Consider the following 19,714-nt stretch of genomic DNA (forward strand, 5'->3'; position numbering starts at 1 on the left):
TTAACAGTGGCCACCAGCAGGGGGAGCAAACACGTGTGATGTACTGCATTGTGTTCATGTTCTGGGTTCATATAGCCTATACGTCTCTCTGAATAGATTTTTATTTACAGTGCTTTAAGTCCAGCATGCAGGATACACTGTAAAAAAATGCAGGGTTCCACACAAATTTTTCATGTTGTCCCAACACAAATTGATTAAGTCAACTTATATATATAATATGATGATGAGGTTATTTTGGCTAAGCATGACTGTGAAGCAGAAAGGACTATATGGGGTGGTTCACTCAGGGTGCCATTTAAACTAGAAGCGCCACTGTGCACATCAGCGAGTCTTGTGTTTAATACACAAGTCTGGAGCAAATGATCGTGTTCAGCAAGCAAATGGAAAACATAATACAATATAAATGTTAAGCAAGATTGTCCATATGATAGGAAATTTATTTCAGCAGTAAATGTGGAAAATCCACAGAAGTACAAAACCAGTCTTACACTGCAAAAACATTTGTCGGAGAAGCCAAAACACATCATACTGAGTTTATAAAGATCATCTTATGAGCAGTAAATCATTCAAATCTTAAGTTAAGATCATCATTTTCCAAATTTACTATTGTAAAAATATTAAATGTTGGCTTGCTAATAGCTTAATTTAAAAACAACTTTAAACAAAAACGTTGACCCTTATGACTGGTTTTGTGTCACATTACTGAATCTCTGAATCGCCCTGATGATCTTCTGGATGTGCTCAGATTCAGATTCAGCTCACTGAAGCTTCATTTGGACTTCAGATTCAGGATTCCTGAGAGAAAAGATTCACTGAGTCAAATGAATCTTAATGAAAATGAATCTGATTCAGTTCAACTCTTTCTGTCAGGTTGATTCACTGACCTGTTTGCTGGACCACTGCGTGCTGCTCTTGAAATACAGCTGAAATACATAAATCAGTCCAATTATTAAATACTTCCATATTAATATTGTATATTAGTATGCTATTTTAGAGAGAGATTTAACCGTGTAGACTACTGATTTGATCATTATTCATGAAGACCAAACATGTCACAGTATTATAAAGCGGTAAAATCATCAATAATATCTTCAGCTATAATGTCAGCCTCATCAGAGCTTTCATATTTACATTTCTTCACTCATATTAAAGACTCGAGACTCACCTGGAGATCATCCTGGAGATTTTACGCCTCATGAGCAAGACGATGAAGGTGATGATGATGATGAAGAAAACTAAGATAGGGGCTAAAATCCACCACAAATCATCTGTAAAATACAAAAGCAGCTGACCTACACCATAATCTGATCAGCTGAAGCACTAATGCACACATTATTTGCTGGATTCTGTGTTTATTACTTATATTTGCTCAGATATTTCAGACTCACGTGATTCTGCAGTGGATCCGCTGATGGGCTCTGTGACATTAAACACTGAAAAACAGAAATAATCATTAATAATGATAATAATAATAATAATAATCATCATCATCATTATTATTTTTACTCATTCTGGCCACACAAATAAAAACACTGCAGATGTGCATCAATATGAACAAATCAACAAATCTATTGAAGAGAAAAATGTCTGTGTATGGTATTAAAAGTATCCAGGCCTCGACTCAAAAGGATCTTTTTTTATTCGCTCATTCAAATCATTTTTTTTTTTTAACTTGTAAAGTTTAATTATTGCATTTTGTGCTGGAGAACCAGCTGGAATAATTATGTGTGCTTTTTGATGCACCGCAAATATTTCCTACAACACAGTTAAATTGTTGTCCATACTCTATTAAGAACAAATATTAATTTATAAATATGTATTTAAACTAAGTTTATATTATGGGTTTTAAACAATGTTATGGATAGTGTTTCAGATACAAAATTTAAGAAAAGAATTTTCAGGAAATTTTATTTATTATGCAAAAAACCTTTAATTCCCAGTGGCTTTGTGCTCGTCTTCTCTTGTTGATATGATTATACACGTGACTACCGGGACATGTTAATACAGCTGTCAATCAATATTGGTGGGCGGGGCGACCACACTCCTATACGTCAAGTTGCGGTCAGTCTGAAAACCGCTCCAATTGGTCAACCGTTTCCATGTTGTTAAATTGAATAAAAAAAAGGACTGGGTGTGTTTATATCAGCCCAATATAACAGTCTATACACTATATCTACACATATGTCAGTCATAACTGCTTGAAAAGTAGATTTTTCACCTTAGGTGCCCTTTAAAGGTACAGTTACCCAAAATTAAAATTTCAGTGATCATTACTTCATCCTCCACTTGTTCTGAACGTTCAGTCGTTCTCCTGCTGAACATAAAGGAAGATATACTAAATAAAGCTGGAAACCTGTACGCCTGCACCACAGTATTTATTTTTCCTATTATTGAAGCCAGTGGTTACAGATTTCTTCAGTACATCTTCCTTCATGTTTAGCAGAAGAAGGTGTTGTCTACAGTATTTGTATCTTTAGTGTAATCAAAATAAATGTGAGTGAAATACAAAAAGAAATGTTCAAAAATTAATTATCTGTAACTTCAGCGGGTTCTCTCTCTCTCTCTCTCTCTCTCTCTCTCTCTCTCTCTCTATATATATATATATATATATATATATATATATGAAGAGAGAGAGAGAGAGAGAACCCTATGCATAAGCTCTAAACACATCAGAGAAACATTCTACCCCAAACTAGAGCCTTTACCCCACAATTCACTGAGTTAGACAATAAAACTGCAATATTTACTAGGTGATCCTTTAACTCAATTTAAAATAGAAATAGGTCATTACCCGAGTACGATAAAAGAAACAAAAAATACCAAAGCATAAAGAACTGTTGATTATCTTAAAGCCTTAAATTTGGTCTTTGATTGATTGTAATTTTTTTTCTTTTTGTTTTATTTCGTATTTGTTGTGATGTCAATATAATGTTGTTATAACCCTTGTATGTCGGTAGCCTATATGGATATATATATATATATATATATATATATATATATATATATATATATATATATATATATATATATATATATATATATATACACACACACACACACATACACACAAGTACACCTATAGACTAGTTTCTCTCACCTCTGAACAGCGTCTGGTGTTTGAGCTGTATTGAAGGACAGAGCAGAGCATCATTCACCATCATCAGCACTAGTGCTTGTTAAACAGCACAGAAACACAACACATGATGAGAGAGAATGAGAGAGAAAGAGAGAGAGAGAGAGAGAGAGAGAGAGAGAGAGAGAGAGAGAGAGAGAGAGAGAGAGAGAGATGCTGATTTACTCTACGGTAATGACAGTCAATCTCGTGGTGGATTTCCTCCACACAGAATGAAGTGCAGAGCTGTTCAGGCCTCACAGAAACAGCCGGAAACATCAGATTATGAGGTTCTGAAGGATCTGCTAGCAGACGCCCGTCCTGAACACAACACAACAAGATCATCTACTGTGAGAGAGAGAGCGAGAAAGAATATGTGTGTACACGTGTGTGAGCATGAGACTGACTGATGTGTGTATGTGTCTGAGACAAGGTTATTATAGTTAATGAAAACTAACGAAAAAATGAAAACTAAAATGTGAAATAATTGTTGTTAACTGAAATAAAAATAAAAACGAGTTTTTTTTTTTTTTTAAACTAGAACTAACTGAAAATAACTACAATTATAGTAAACACCTCCTTCGTTTTCGTCTTTGTAAATGTATTTAATACATAATCTTACTGTAAGACTTTTAAAAGTAAATATAGTCCGTGCTGCAGGTGTGAACTGATAATACTGCGCATGCGTGATTCAGTGAATTAAACACAAACAGCACAGCCCGCTGTGACTGAACTGGAACAACTGCAGCACGGGTAAACCGGGGCTTAAATGAGAGGATCTGGTGAAAAACCTAAGTTTATTTCATAACAGACAGCCATAATGGAATTTAAACAGTGTTGTAATGTACTTAAGTAAATAGACTTCTTAACTTTAATTAAGTATGTTTTTGTCTGCTTTGTACTTGTACTGAGTATTAAAAAAGTAAGCAACTTTTACTCTCTACTTGACTACATTTTTGATTGAATATATGTACTCTTTACTCCACTACATTTAATCGGACGCTCCCATTACTCGTTACATTGTGATTGTGCATGACAGTCAGCATCTTTATCTACCACAGCTAATTTGTTGGGCGGATGAGGCGATATTTAGTACCGCCGCTCCCTATCTATAGTAAGCAAGGCCTCAACTCCGGAGGTGTGCACCCTCTCGGCTGCTCAAAAAGTTTTGATATTTATTTACTAATATCAACATAAACTGCATGTAAATAAAACATCTATTAATAATATGCTGTTAAATACATTTAAAAAATCATTTTAAGACGGACGCATAAACAAACATGTGACGTAATTTTTTTGTGCGCGCACATAGCCGCGTATGCGTGGTGGCGTGACCCGGTCCGGTCTGGTCTGGTCCACTTATCTTAGCGGCTGCTAGCTGCACACAATTATATTGATGCAAGTTGCACAATTACACAAACTCAATTATTTGTATTAACTTGTGCAATACTTTAAAATTCCGTTTGCACACCAGCTACTGTACATAGCTACACATGCACTGCACAATTATTTCACTCTATGTATTATTTATTATTATATAGTTATTATGTTATATAATTATATATTATATCATTCTTTGCAAACTGCAGCAGTTATCATTGTTTATTGTTTTGTCTATTTCTATACATTTCTTATTGCTGCTGTTGTTATTGCTTGTATCGCTGCAAAGACAATAAAGTCTCTTTAGTCTTTTTTTGTGCATTACAGTATAAAAAATAACAAAACTGACTAATATTCTGTCATTTCTGAAAGATCAATGATATAAAATGAGTCAAATTGCTGTAAACCACAGGCCAGAAACCATTGTTATTGCATGAATTCATTAATGATTATTTTTTTCTGAATGTTAACAAAGTTTTTTTTGTTTAAAATACACTAATTAATTCCTAAAAACCACAAATGTCTTTGATTTATACTGAAAGAAAGGGTCAGCTTTTGTCACCATAGATTACAGTGCAAATTAAATCTACATTTTGCTTGTAATTTGTATGAAGAGTGCTGGACTAGCCTGTTGTTTTAATGGTATGTCATGAGTTTTTCTTTAAATGACTAATTTCTTTTATATTGTACATGGAGGTCAATGCTGAAATTTGTCACAAAAGAAGAAGGAGTTACATGATCAGCACTGCTCCAGAGACACCAGCAGCTGCACAGGTATGATGCAGCACTAAGGGCCGTCAATCTCTACAGGTACAGAGAGGGTTTTATTTCTTACCTTTTGTTAATGTTTGAAATTAGGAATGTTTCTACAGAAGACAAGTCAGTATTTTTTTTATGTAAGCTATTATTTTGTAATGTAAATATTTTACGTTTCAAAGTATAATTCGAGTGTTTATATGCATTGCATTTATATGAATATAAATAAATAAGTGCACGTTTAAATGTTTGTGTGATTTTGTTCCTCTGGGGGCACCACAGTAAAATTTCGCGTAGGGCACCCTTTTGGCCAGCAGCGGCCATGGCCAGCACTAATGACCATCCATGGTCTTATCTGAAAGCAATGTTTTCATTTGCCGATACGCAGAATGGTTCTTACAGGATGCAGTGTCTACTTTGTTTGCCCTGAAGTGCTTTTAAGAATTTATCGTCAAATTTGAGAAAACACATTGAAGTAAGAGTCTATTTAATGATAATTTAATGTGAATTTATTGAATTTAATACAGTTACTTAAAAGGCAAAAACCACTATAACATGACATGACTATGTTTTAGCTTAATTTTTTTTGGTGCAACGTGAATAAATATCACTGAAATTATACATTTTGCATCAGGTGCATTTAGCTGTGAGTTTGTGATGTATTTTTCATTGAATTTATATAGTTTACTAAGTTGAAAAATAACACTGCTCCTCTTTGTTTAATTTTAATACAGAGAATAGATCCTAATCAATTGAAAAACTACTCAAAATTAAAGTATTGCCCCCCTCTGAGACTGAGAGGTGAGAAAGTCAGCTCTTATTTATTTATTTTTTTACTACATTTTACGTTTTAATTTTTATTTTTTATTGTTTATATCTTTTTTGAATATTTGAGTTTGACTGAGACTTTTTGTTCCTTTTTTATCTATTTTGTTCTGCCATTAGAAACATTTAGGTGTTCAATTTAATTTCTATATTAGGAAATAAAATCTTTCTTGGTGTTCTTTGAGCCTATACATTTATTATGAGTAAAATCCTTAAGTTCTTTTAAAATCGGATACTTAAATACTTTTACTCAAGTCCTATTGGGATTGGTAACTTGTAACTTGTAATGGAGTCATTTTTACAGTAAGGTATCTGTACTTTTACTCAAGTATGGTTTTTTAGGTACTCTTTACACCTCTGAATTTAAATATGTGAATCATGATTCAGTGGGTTGCAAAACTTTACTGTAAGACATTTTTCAGATAATGGTGATGTTTTAACTGACTGAAATTACTATGGCTGACTACACTCTAAAAAATCTGGGGTTATTTTTTCTACCCAAATGTGAGGTTAAGGCATTTGGGTAATTTTTGGGGGTTATTTTCACAGTCTTGGGTAGTTTATGGGTATTACTATGTAACCCAAACGTGGGGTATTTTCTGGGTAAAAAAAATGCTAAGAGTTTAATCATTGCAAACCTAGCACCACACAGACACATCAACCCAGCTTCTTGGGTCAATTCAACTCACAGCAGGGGCTGACAAGGATGCCACATATTACAGTATGTATATATACTGTATATACACATGCTATCTCAAAATGTTTAACTTTCTTTTGTGGGATACTGAAAGTAGAAATGATAGTTAAATAATGCATCAAATAAAACTGTTAGCTAAAATGAAGTTCTGTTTTTATGTTTTAGGTGATCTCAGTGTGCTTTGATGGATTGCTTTCTACATATGTTCAACGAATGGCAGCTTCCAGAACGTCTAGTTTTTAAGGTAAGTTGTCCGGTTATGTCCTATTTGTCTTGTGCTTTTGTGCAAATAGTGTAAACTGATCATAACAAAACTGACATGTATAACATATAAATTAATATTATTTTAATGTATTGTTTTTAGCATGAAACTTTTCAAAACTAGTTTGTAGTGCAAGTAATTCAGTTTACTACCATTTGTTATTCCTCTAGTCTTTTACCCATAACAGCTCATGAATCATGAATTGTAAGTCTAACACATTCACAGAAACAGGCTTACTTTTTTGTTGCAAAATAAGATGGATAATTGACAATGTGTAGATAAAGATCATTGTGTAGAATTGTTCACAATACCCACAGTCTAATTCTGGTTTTCATGTGTACTGTGTGTTCATACATTATGGTATGCCCAAGGTTAAAATAACAGACCAGTTGTGGGTACATTGAAGAGAGGCTGAGGAACATGCAAAAGCATCTGAGGCACTTGAGAAGGCCACAAGGAGAGAAGAAAGATGCACCAAGCAGGACAGTCATGCCAGGTAATGGGTAGACCTAACTTTTAAAACGGTAGTTTAAAAAAATGCAATCTTTAAACCCCATAACTTTAAGATGTCAAGTGAAAATACTTTTTTGTTTAGCTCATATTTATTATATTAGGTAGCCAGCGCCCTTAAATAATACTTATATATAGAAAAACAATCAGTACAATGTCCTTTTTGTGTTCATTTTTCAAAACACTTTTGCTGATATTGAGGGGAGATATGTGTAAAGTTTGGGACAGCTTTGGGGACTTGGGTAGATGCGATAGTGGGTTAGGATATAAGTGATGTTAACAGTGTAATTATAAATATTGCTGAAATTCATTACAGTCAATTTGGTTGATTGTGTCAGTTAAATGTAAATATAATGCTAGATAATGTAACAAGAAATCTGGTAACATTTTACAATATTATGTATTTGTTAATATAATTATTAAGTACCTCCGGCAGACTGAAGCATCAAGACCTTTCACTTATGTCACTTCAAAATGGACACATTGACTCCCAGGCATTTGTCATACTGCGAGGAAAAGCTTTGGAGCTAAGGACGCTCACAGACAATTTAGCTTATTTAATTCGCCTAAAGCGCATGTCTTTGGACTTATGGGGGAAACCTACGCCAACACAGGGAGAACATGCAAACTCCACAGAGAAATGCCAATTGACCCAGCCAGGACTCGAACCAGCGACCTTTTTGCTGTGATGCGACAGCGCTACCCACCGTCATGAGGTAGCATTTTAGTTTTATTTGTTTTCATTTTACAGTTTTTGTTTTTTTTTGTATGTAAACAGCTTATTGCTTGAGGAAGAGTATTACTTTATGTTCACACATATGTCCAGCACAAATGAATATATTATTATTATACAGGGAGTGCAGAATTATTAGGCAAATGAGTATTTTGACCACATCATCCTCTTTATGCATGTTGTCTTACTCCAGGCTGTATAGGCTGAAAAGCCTACAACCAATTAAGAAATATTAGGTGATGTGCATCTCTGTAATGAGAAGGGGTGTGGTCTAATGACATCAACACCCTATATCAGGTGTGCATAATTATTAGGCAACTTCCTTTCCTTTGGCAAAATGGGTCAAAAGAAGGACTTGACAGGCTCAGAAAAGTCAAAAATAGTGAGATATCTTGCTGAGGGATGCAGTACTCTTAAAATTGCAAAGCTTCTGAAGCGTGATCATCGGACAATCAAGCGTTTCATTCAAAATAGTCAACAGGGTCGCATAAAGTGTGTGGAAAAACCAAGGTGCAAAATAACTGCCCATGAACTGAGAAAAGTCAAGTGTGCAGCTGCCAAGATGCCACTTGCCACCAGTTTGGCCATATTTCAGAGCTGGTGTGCCCAAAAGCACAAGGTGTGCAATACTCAGAGACATGGCCAAGGTAAGAAAGGCTGAAAGACGACCACCACTGAACAAGACACACAAGCTGAAACATCAAGACTGGGCCGAGAAATATCTCAAGACTGATTTTTCTAAGGTTTTATGGACTGATGAAATGAGAGTTAGTCTTGATGGGCCAGATGGATGAGCTCGTGGCTGGATTGGTATAGAGCAGAGAGCTCCAGTCTGACTCAGATGCCAGCAAGGTGGAGGTGGAGTACTGGTTTGGGCTGGTATCATCAGCTTGGATATGGTATCATCAGCAGATAAGCTTGTGGGGCCTTTTCCTACTGCCAGTTTCTGGAAGACACCTTCTTCACGCAGTGGTACAGGAAGAAGTCTGCATCCTTCAAGAAAAACACGATTTTAATGCAGGACAATGCTCCATCACATGCGTCCAAGTACTCCACAGTGTGGCTGGCAAGAAAGGGTATAAAAGAAGAAAAACTAATGACATGGGCTCCTTGTTCACCTGATCTGAACTCCATTGAGAACCTGTGGTCCATCATCAAATGTGAGATTTACAATAGTGGTATTACAGATTTCAAAAAAAAATTTTTAAATTAAAAAGGAAACATAAGCTTGACGTCAAAAGATCTTATTATTGTCTTAACAAATAACCTTAAAATGATGCAGGCTGTAGTTTACAGCAACATCAAGCAGGGGCGCCTGCAGGATTTTATTTCAAGGTATGCACAAATCCAGCACCGCCCCACCCCCTTCTGCCAGTCATGTCAAGAAACATTGTTGCTTGCAGTCAAAGGCTGCATTATTCAAGGGCATTCGTTATGACATAACTTGTTTCCTTTTTAATTTTAATATTTTGCTGAAATCTACATGTAATAAAAGCACATAAGCACCAAGGAAAAATCAGACGCGTAAGACGTACCCTAATCTTTAAAATTATGACATATTAAAAAATTTGCAAATATATGACAGAAAATTTTTATAAAATACAATTAGTGAAGCATTAATTAAATCCTTACTTTCCACTGACCGAAAATCATCCACCCGCACAGTTGAGTAATGGACGGGCTCAAACAAAAATACAATTTGTAGCCTATATTTTTCTTAGAAAAAATGTCTTTTTAAAACCAATTACGTATATTGTTTGTCTTTGTTCAAATATTTTACTTAGTTGTCTTCTAGATAAAACAAATGAACCAATAACATTTGAAGTGAAGTGCTTTAAAACCCGTAATATGCTTTAACAATGCCGAACCACGAACTGAAGTTACTGAACTATAATAAAATAATAATCTAGCTTAAATTAAAGTGAAATATTCAGTTTCAGAGAAGCCTAAGTTAAACTGTTTTCCCATGTTGCGCCGGTCAATTACAATTTAATTTATTTAATCAAATAATGTGAAAGAGCAGAACAGACGTTTACAAATTCGCATATTCTCAACAGCCCTGAACATTTACCTCGGTGGAACAAACTCAGTTGGAATTGTCAGACACTTCAGTAACTCGTGACAATTTAGATGTCTGCTTATTTATGCTAGTCTGTCAGATAAAATAGTTAAAACACCTTGAATAGTAGCTGTTCCATACGAGGAGGCCGCCGCGCAGCAGCTGGATCTGATCTGTCTGATGAACGAGACAGGTTCCCCGGCTCAGGTGCTGATAATGAGACTGCGGTATTTGTCTCATTAGTTTTAGGCCTTTTGGCAAATGTCTAAATTAAGTTTAGCTGTTTTAAAGAGCGTTTACTCATTTTAACCTTGTTTTAAAACAATAACCTATATCTAAATCGTGATTTTTAGATGCGGAAAATCCACCAGTAAAACTATTTCTTTACCCATCTCCCACCATGCAAGTACATACACACTTTAAAACACACAACTTTATTTTTGTATTTTAGTTGTCATTCTTTCTTGCTTTATTAATATATCATAGTGTATAATGTTTAATAATCAATTTAAATTATGTTATAAAAAATTAAAAAGCGGCATTAATTCGCGCCCTCTCATGGTAGGTACGCACAGTGCGTACAACCGTACGCCTTCAGGCGCCACTGACATCATGTGTTCATTGAGATGTGATTGAGATTGTGTTGTCTGTCATATTTTTCGTCTGTCTTTTCGGGGGTTTTTTTCTCGTAAGTCATAGCGGTCAGATATCGAAAAACTAAGCAGCTCATGAAGTCTAGTGACGTTTCTTGTCAACAATGTCTGTGACTGACCTTTTTTTTTTTTAACCTTATTTTTCCTTTCAGTGCAACTAACACTGTATGGCTGTAAACTTGTACGGCGTGCGGCAGTCGGAAGGGCAGGCTGCAAAATGCTTGCGCAACGTTTAAGCACAATGCTTAAATATTATCGAGCAATTATCGAACTGTCATCGTTTTATCGAAAAAATGTATATCACGAAAATTATCGACATCGAATTATCGCCCAGCCCTAGCCGCACCCCATAGTTGAACTAAAAAACAATATTAATATAATATTTGTTAAATAAAATTAATCTATATTGTATTGCCCAAAATTTAATAAATTATATACAGTACACATATTTCTAGTCTACAAAGATTTAACTTATTTTTAAAGCAGTTGAAGCACACTTTGAAAAAATAAAAAACCAATACAACTAGGGGAAATGAATGGATTGTAATATGCTTGTTCAAGTTCACTGAAGCAGCACTAACATTTACTTTTAAGGTTATTTTTAATGTATAACTTCTACAAACTTATATTGTACATGATTTGAATATAACACCTCTCCAATCCAGTTCTAGGAGTCCAAGTTCTCCATAATACACACACTTATTATTAATGATTTTTACTTGTCTTCCTTCTGATGAAGAGTAGGCGAAATCTAAATGCAGTTCGGGCCCCTGGGCCTTTGCCCATAATGCCCATTGGTTAATCCGGCCCTGCCCCTGTGTGTCTAACCTCACAAGTAGCCTTGCATATTATACTTAGGGCTGCTGTCTTGTGGGCTGTTGTATTTAGATTTGAGGATGGATAGATGGTTGTGGTAGATGATAGTGTTCATGTGTCCTCTGAATACATGTTTCAAAAAATGTTTATATTATACAATATTTATCCTGATGATTTTGAATCTTGCACCTAACAAATATCCTAATTTAGAAAAAAAACTGAAACTAATAAAAACTAAACTAAAACTAAGACATTTTAAAATATAGAAACTAATAAAAACTAGGAAATCAGCCTCTAAAACTAATAAAAACTGACTGAATTTGAAAACAAAAAGTCAAAACGAAATAGAAACTAAAACTAATGAAAAATCCAAAACTATTATAAGCTTGATCTGGGAGACTGAATGAAGTGTGTATGTGTGTTTTAGGACAGTCAGAAACACACTCACCTTTGTAAACCAGCTCTGATCACAGTCAGGATTGTGTATTAGCTCCAGTAAATCCTCCCTCACTCTGTATTCATATCCACACCCGGTCTGAATCTCTGCACACACCTTAGAGATGTTCTGCATCTTTCAGTTCAAAGAGGATCCTGTTAGAAATCACAGAACACACACTTGCATTACCGAGTGCACAGGAAATACTTACAATAATAATGAATCTAGCTATATAAGATAATAAATACATTAATCATATTGGTGTGCTTTAAAGTTCTCCTATTTCACCCCTTTATAAGATGTAAGATCAGCCTTTAGTGTCTCCAGAATGTGTCTGTAAAGTTTCAGCTCAAACACCCATCACATCATTTTTTTATATCCTGTCGCTCTTTTTGCTGCCAGTGTCTTAAATGCAAATGAAATGGTTCTACCCGCCTAGCAACACACAATATTTAGACAATTTTAGAGTCAATTATCTCAAATGGTGTCTGATATTAATTTATTTAAGCTTTAGTGTATCAGATATTCTGAAAATATAAATTCAGTACTGTATATAAAATCAACAAAGGCATAACCGTAAAAAACCAAACTTGTGCATCATAGAGCATGTGCATCTGACCCATGATCAGACTATTCGTGTAACCGGTAAATAAATATAGTAAAATCATCCCGCTTTACGGAGCCTATTATCCAACCAACATCAGTGTTAGGGAAAAGCTAAATGTTACAATCTAATGTCATTCAAAACAATTACTTAGTTACATTTTAATACATTAGTGTAGCCAGAAAAAAATCCTAAAAAAGATGCCTTAATTCAGTTATTACCGTGAAAATTAGTTTGGCACAGGCAACTCAATAGGCTATAAAACTTTCATCATTTTAAATGTAAAAATAAAGATTTATCTTAAGCTATTATAACTGTTTTTTTTTTGTGATATTGTCTGCTTGTCATTTGTAAACCATCATAAACCATTAGGTTACTAGGCCTACCCGTAATTTTATTTATTAATTTATAATAAATTAACATTTTTAATAATTTAAAATTAATAACTTGTTTTCAGGTTATTTTTATTTTAGGGCCATGAGCTACAAGTCAAAACAAATTCGATATGCTGTAGATTTATAATGTTATAATTTATAATTATAGATCTAATGTTGTTTAATTTTCCATAAGCAAATAGCAGTATAGCCTTAGTTACATATTTTTAAAAGATTATCTACCTGCAGCATGTGAGAGGTTTCTCGGTTGATCCGCGGTAATTGCAACTAAGCACTATATACCTATTCCGTTTATAACACTGCAAACTTGACTTCGCAGGCTGATCATCTTTAAATGCAAAAGGCATTTATTATACCTTGACTGCTGCTGCATAATGGGATGTTTCTCTACACAACTGTAAAAGTGCGCTTTACAGCAATGTCAAAATAAAAGCAAGCATTCAAAGGGCTATGCGTTTTGTCAATTTTTGCTTAATTGTAATCATATTAATAATAATATTAATAATTTGAGTAAAATATTATGTATAGTGTAGCCTACTGTGCGCATGTGCAGTGAACTATTTATTTTTATTAAAACATTTTATTAGGCTACATCTTCCCGAATAATAAAAATGACTGGCAGTTGCGTCTCTGCTAAAATTAACAGCTAATTTCTTCTGCGTTTCATCCTTTTAGAGCTCAAGAGAGTTGTGTTTAAAGATTAAGTTGACCAAAACATGTAATGAATTAAGCTGCTCCTATCATGTCACCCGCTTTTCTCCTTTGTAAGTTGAGGGCGCCTCCATCGCCGTGTGCGCGTTTTATTTACGGGCGCACCTGACCTGACGCGGGGACCGGATCTCTGGACTATAGGACTAGCTGTAATCTCACAATTTTCATAATTTAATTGCTATGTCATATATTTTGAAATATTTAAATGTGTGTTCTAAAGGCGGGGGGGGGGGGGGGGGGGGGGTTGGGGGCACAAACTCTTTCTGAGGGGGCAATGCCCTTTCGGATGCAAATGAGGAGAACTTTCTCTCCGAGAGAAAAAAAAGGGCAGGTGCTCGAGCACCCAAACCACCCTTCTGCACGTTTCTGCTGTTTATAACGAAGTAAAATTAAATAACTCCACAAACGGAGATAAACCAACTCCGCCTTCACAGCTCAGTCTGCGGCTGCTCATTAACCCTTGATGAATATACTACACCGGTGATCAGAGCGCCACGCACAGCGGTTGTCATTACGAATGATCAGTGTTTTTAAATCACAGGAGACTTATTTTAGGTCTTAAATGCCGAAATACACATTAGTAGTAGCAGAACAATCATCTAAAGTTCATGAAATACACCACGGCTGTCTGTAAAAAGGGTAATAATCATATAAGCATGATCTGACAACGTGCTTACTCATGCAGCAATCACGTGTGCATAATTAGACATGTTGTGTTCTCCGTAATGTACTTTTGCGCATGCGGGTAAGTTTAGGACCATGATCTGTCCATGCAAAAAAAATCAGATCTGAGAAAAAATCTGATTTAAGCACCTCGCAGTGTGAACGTAGCTTTAGAGTCGATTTTGAATATTTTATCTCAATTTGTGTCAGTTTAATTAATTTAGGTGTATGCAGTGTATTCAACGTATTAAAAATATGGATTCATTACTATATATAAAATCAACAAAAGCATAACTGTACAAAACAAAACTTGTGCATTATAGAGAATAATATTTAGACATTTTTAGAGTCGATCTGAATATTTTATCTCAATTTGTGTCAGAGTTGAATCCATTTAGGTGTTTACAGTGTAATCGACCTATTAAAATATGGATTCATTACTATATATAAAATCAACAAATGCATAACTGTAAAAAAACAAAAAATGTGCATCATAGAGAATAATATTTACACACTTTTAGAGTCGATTTGAATATTTTCTCAATTTGTGTCAGTTTAATTCAAGCGTTTACAGTGTATCTGGTAAACTATATGGATTCGGTACTGTATATAAAATCATCAAAAGTGAAACTGCATCATTGAGAAAACTTGTGCATCATAGAGAATAATATTTAGACAATTTTAGAGTTGATTTGAATATTTTACCTCAATTTGTTTCAGAGTTTAATTCATTTAAGTGTTTACAGTATCTGATATACTGAAAATATAGATTCACTATATAAAATCAACAAAGGCATAACTGTAAAAAAAACAAAACTTGTGCATCATAGAGAATAATATTTAGACAATTTTAGAGTTGATCAGAATATTTTATCTTAATTTGTGTCAGAGTTTAATTCATTTAAGTGTTTACAGTGTATTCGACTTATTAAAAATATGGATTCAGTACTGTATATAAAAATCAACAAAAGCGAATTTGTACAAAACAAAGCTCGTGCATTAAAGAGAATAATATTTTGACAATTTTAGAGTCAAGTTGAATATTTTATCTCATTTTGTGTGAGAGTTTATTTCATTTAAGTTTTTACAGTGTATTCGACTTATTGAAATTATGAATTCAGTACTGTATATAAAATCAACAAAAGCATAACTGTAAAAAACAAAACTTGTGCATCATAGAGAATAATATTTAGACAATTTTAGAGTTGATCTGAATATTTTACGTCAATTTGTGTCAGAGTTTAATTCATTTAAGTGTTTACAGTGTATTCGACTTATTAAAAATATGAATTCAGTACTGTATATAAAAATCAACAAAAGCGGAACTGTACAAAACAAAACTTATGCATTAAATAGAATAATATTTAGACAATTTTAGAGTTGATCTGAATATTTTACGTCAATTTGTGTCAGAGTTTAATTCATTTAAGTGTTTACAGTGTATTCGACTTATTAAAAATATGAATTCAGTACTGTATATAAAAATCAACAAAAGCGGAACTGTACAAAACAAAACTTATGCATTAAATAGAATAATATTTAGACAATTTTAGAGTTGATCTGAATATTTTACGTCAATTTGTGTCAGAGTTTAATTCATTTAAGTGTTTACAGTGTATTCGACTTATTAAAAATATGAATTCAGTACTGTATATAAAAATCAACAAAAGCGGAACTGTACAAAACAAAACTTATGCATTAAATAGAATAATATTTAGACAATTTTAGAGTTGATCTGAATATTTTACGTCAATTTGTGTCAGAGTTTAATTCATTTAAGTGTTTACAGTGTATTCGACTTATTAAAAATATGAATTCAGTACTGTATATAAAAATCAACAAAAGCGGAACTGTACAAAACAAAACTTATGCATTAAATAGAATAATATTTAGACAATTTTAGAGTCGATATGAATATTTTATGTCAGATGATGTCAATTTAATTCATATAAGTTTTAGATTAAATACTGGATTAAAAATATGGACAAATTCAAACGCTAGATTAATTTTGGTTCTTTAAATGTAATGATAAACAACAGCGTATTAAATAATTATTACTAGTAAAACATGGCGAGAAATGATCACACACTGAAAAAGAGCCTTTTAGTTCACAAAATTACTAATTTCCTGAAAATGAATTTAGCCACATGATGATATTGAATTCTACAGCAGAAACACTGATGTGTTTTTACGAGTATAGACCATTCTATTTTCTTCGATAACTTAAGTGTGTATGCTACATTAAATGCATTTTCTTACCGGATCCTTAGGCTAAATCGAGGTTAAGGAGCAGGAACGAAAGAATTTAACAGAGGGATTTCCTCAGTGCTGTATGTCTGCACCTTCCGCACCCACGCAGTCTTGATAGAGCTAAACATACATCCGCCACCGTTTCCCGCGTTTCTGTCCTTACAACACGCACTTCCCTGCGCATTTTTCGCATTTTCCTCTAATCCGTGAACGGTGTTTCCGGAGCGTTAAGTTGTTTTTTTAACGTGTTATAGTTAAACTATGATAAACAAAAACAACATACCATCTTAAAAATTCTTTTGCAGTAGATTCACCAACATTAAATTTGAAATTTTATATATATATAAATTTCAAATTTAATGTTGGTGAATCTACTGCAGAAGAATTTTTAAGATGGTATGTTGTTTTTGTTTATCATAGTTTAACTATATATATATATATATATATATATATATATATATATATATATATATATATATATATATATATATAAATAAATAAATATATATATATATATATATATATATATATATATATATATATATATATATATATATATATATATATATATATATATATATATATATGTATGTATGTATGTTTCTTCAGTACATCTTCCTTCATGGTTAGCAGAAGAAGGTGTTGTTTACAGTATTTGTATCTTTAGTGTAATCAAAATAAATGTGAGTGAAAAACAAAAAGAAATGTTCAAAATTTAATTATCTGTGGGTTCAGCGGGTTCTCTCTCTCTCTCTCTCTCTCTCTCTCTCTCTCTCTCTCTCTCTCTCTATATATATATATATATATATATATATATATATATATATATATATATATATATATATATATATATATATATATATATATATTTTTTTATTAAATGTGTGACCTGTTTATACATGTAGGCTTATCTGTCTCGTTTTAAGATCTGCGTTAATTTAAAACTTTTCAAAATGATTTATTGATGTACTGTTGCTTTAAATGACATCAATAGGAAGTGACATTGAGAGTGACATAGACCAGGGAACAAGCAGACATGTCTATCAACATTGTTCCGTTATATTTAAGTGACTCTTCAGCAGAAACATCTTTACACAGGTGAAGGTGACCCTAAAGCGGCTCTGTCTCTGCTCAGAGTTCAGTGTAAGGCATGCTGTGTGCCGCATTAAACGGTTTGTGTAAATTGTCTCGTCAGTTAGTTTCGGTGTCGTCCTCACTGCGTAAAGATGCATTTAGGCAGGTCCAAATCCGTCCGTATTAGCCACATGATGATATTGAATTTCAAAGCAGAAACACTGATGTGTTCTCATGAGTAGCCTTTAGACCAGTCCTTATTTTTCGATAATTCAAGTGTGTATGCTACAATAAATATATAGGCTACATAAATCGAGGTTAAGGAGCAGGAACGAAAGAATCTAACAAAGGGATTTTCTTACATTTATGTGTGCACCTTCAGCACAGCGGCCGAATTAAGTTAGTTTGACGTTTGAACACGGTTTAAAGATAAACCCTTTGGACGGTTTATACTTTGAGCCACACTATAGGGGGTTTGGGGGACTTAGAATAGCATACAGCACACACCGCCCACTCGCTTGCCATTGCTCGTTGGAACAAGGGATTTGGAAATAGCAAATCACACACCCCGCAGTTTATTTGCAACCAAGCTCAACCCACACTTACATTTTACAAGTAGAGTTTTGTCATCAAACCACAATCTCTCCTTTCTTTTTCAGCTGCACTCAAAGCTTACAATGCCTGCTCGACTCTTTATTGGAAGGAAATATTTCTGGGGTATTCCTGGCATTCGGTAATATTTCAGCTTTAGCAAATTCATTTTTTAAAAGTGTATTGATTATTTCTTTAAATAGCCTACATACTTAGGTGCAATTTAAACTTTCAAAAAATCATTTTTCCCACCTCAGGCATTAAAGCCTTAATATTATTTTCTGTTTTATTCTTATTTGGACAATCTTTCTCAACCCCATAAAAAACAAAACTGAGTTGTTGTTAATAGTATTTATGACTGTAGTTTGGTTCAATAAAGTTTAATTTCATGCGATTAATGCCTTTGCTAAATGTTTTTCTAAAATAAATAACAGTGTTTTGGTCAAGTCTTAGATCTCATTTCGAAAGAATTAAAACAAATTAAAATTGATATTAAAGTGTCTCCTAAACCCTGTTACGGTCTTCAACCCGGCACTGTATTCTCAACCTTGTGAAATTAATATTTTGTTGAGAAATTAAATAAGGAAAACAATTAAATATGGAAAAAATCTTGCCGAGTATTAACCATGTTAAGGTCTAACATTGTAAATATGTGGTTTGGGTAAGACATCTAAATTTAAAACTTTTTAAACAAAAATTAAGAATGCATAAATTGTTTAATAACTTAAATCACATATAAATCTAAAACTTATAAAAAAATAAAATTCTATTTTAGCCATTAAACTGATTTGATGGAAATACGAGCAATAGATAAATCTTGGTTTTGTGGCAAAAGCTTTTAAATATAATTCAAAAAAGTAAACTGCTGCCGGTAACTGGACCACTAGTAACCTTTTAAAATACTGATAAAGGCCTATGTTATGTAATATATTGCTGAACAGAACCTACAGTAAACATGAGCAGCAGGTAAAGTCTAAAACCTAAAACATTATTTCCTGGAACATAAATAAAAACTGCAGCAGAAAAGTTCTTAATAAAATTGTTAATGAAAATTCCTAATAATAATAATAATAATAATAAAATGAATTTATGTAACCAGATGGGCTGGTCTGAGTATTTCAGAAACTGCTGATCTACTGGGATTTTCACTCACAACAATTTCTAAGGGAGAAAATTATATAGTGAGC

General features: G+C 33.4%; 1 protein-coding gene across 3 annotated transcripts in view; it reads right to left on the reverse strand.

The window, feature by feature from the left end:
* Positions 1 to 416: 416 nt before the first annotated feature.
* LOC147845344 (uncharacterized) overlaps positions 417 to 19,714 on the reverse strand; it is a 41,219-nt gene continuing 21,921 nt past the window's right edge. For 2 of the 3 annotated variants that reach the window (XM_087243883.1, XM_087243884.1), the window contains exons 2-8: positions 12,252 to 12,394; positions 3,299 to 3,433; positions 3,098 to 3,122; positions 1,389 to 1,433; positions 1,166 to 1,268; positions 885 to 923; positions 417 to 795 (exon numbers count right to left, since the gene is read on the reverse strand). In XM_087243883.1, the coding sequence (XP_087100009.1) occupies positions 759 to 795; positions 885 to 923; positions 1,166 to 1,268; positions 1,389 to 1,433; positions 3,098 to 3,122; positions 3,299 to 3,433; positions 12,252 to 12,374 (507 nt within the window). In that variant the 5' untranslated portion in view covers positions 12,375 to 12,394 and the 3' untranslated portion in view covers positions 417 to 758. Of the gene's footprint in view, positions 796 to 884; positions 924 to 1,165; positions 1,269 to 1,388; positions 1,434 to 3,097; positions 3,173 to 3,298; positions 3,434 to 12,251; positions 12,395 to 19,714 lie in introns of those variants that run through there. The other variant, XM_087243885.1, reaches the window with a different exon arrangement.

This window comes from Danio rerio, chromosome 3, assembly GCF_052040795.2.
Source record: "Danio rerio strain M-AB ecotype USA chromosome 3, GRCz13ab, whole genome shotgun sequence".
Taxonomy (NCBI): domain Eukaryota; kingdom Metazoa; phylum Chordata; class Actinopteri; order Cypriniformes; family Danionidae; genus Danio; species Danio rerio.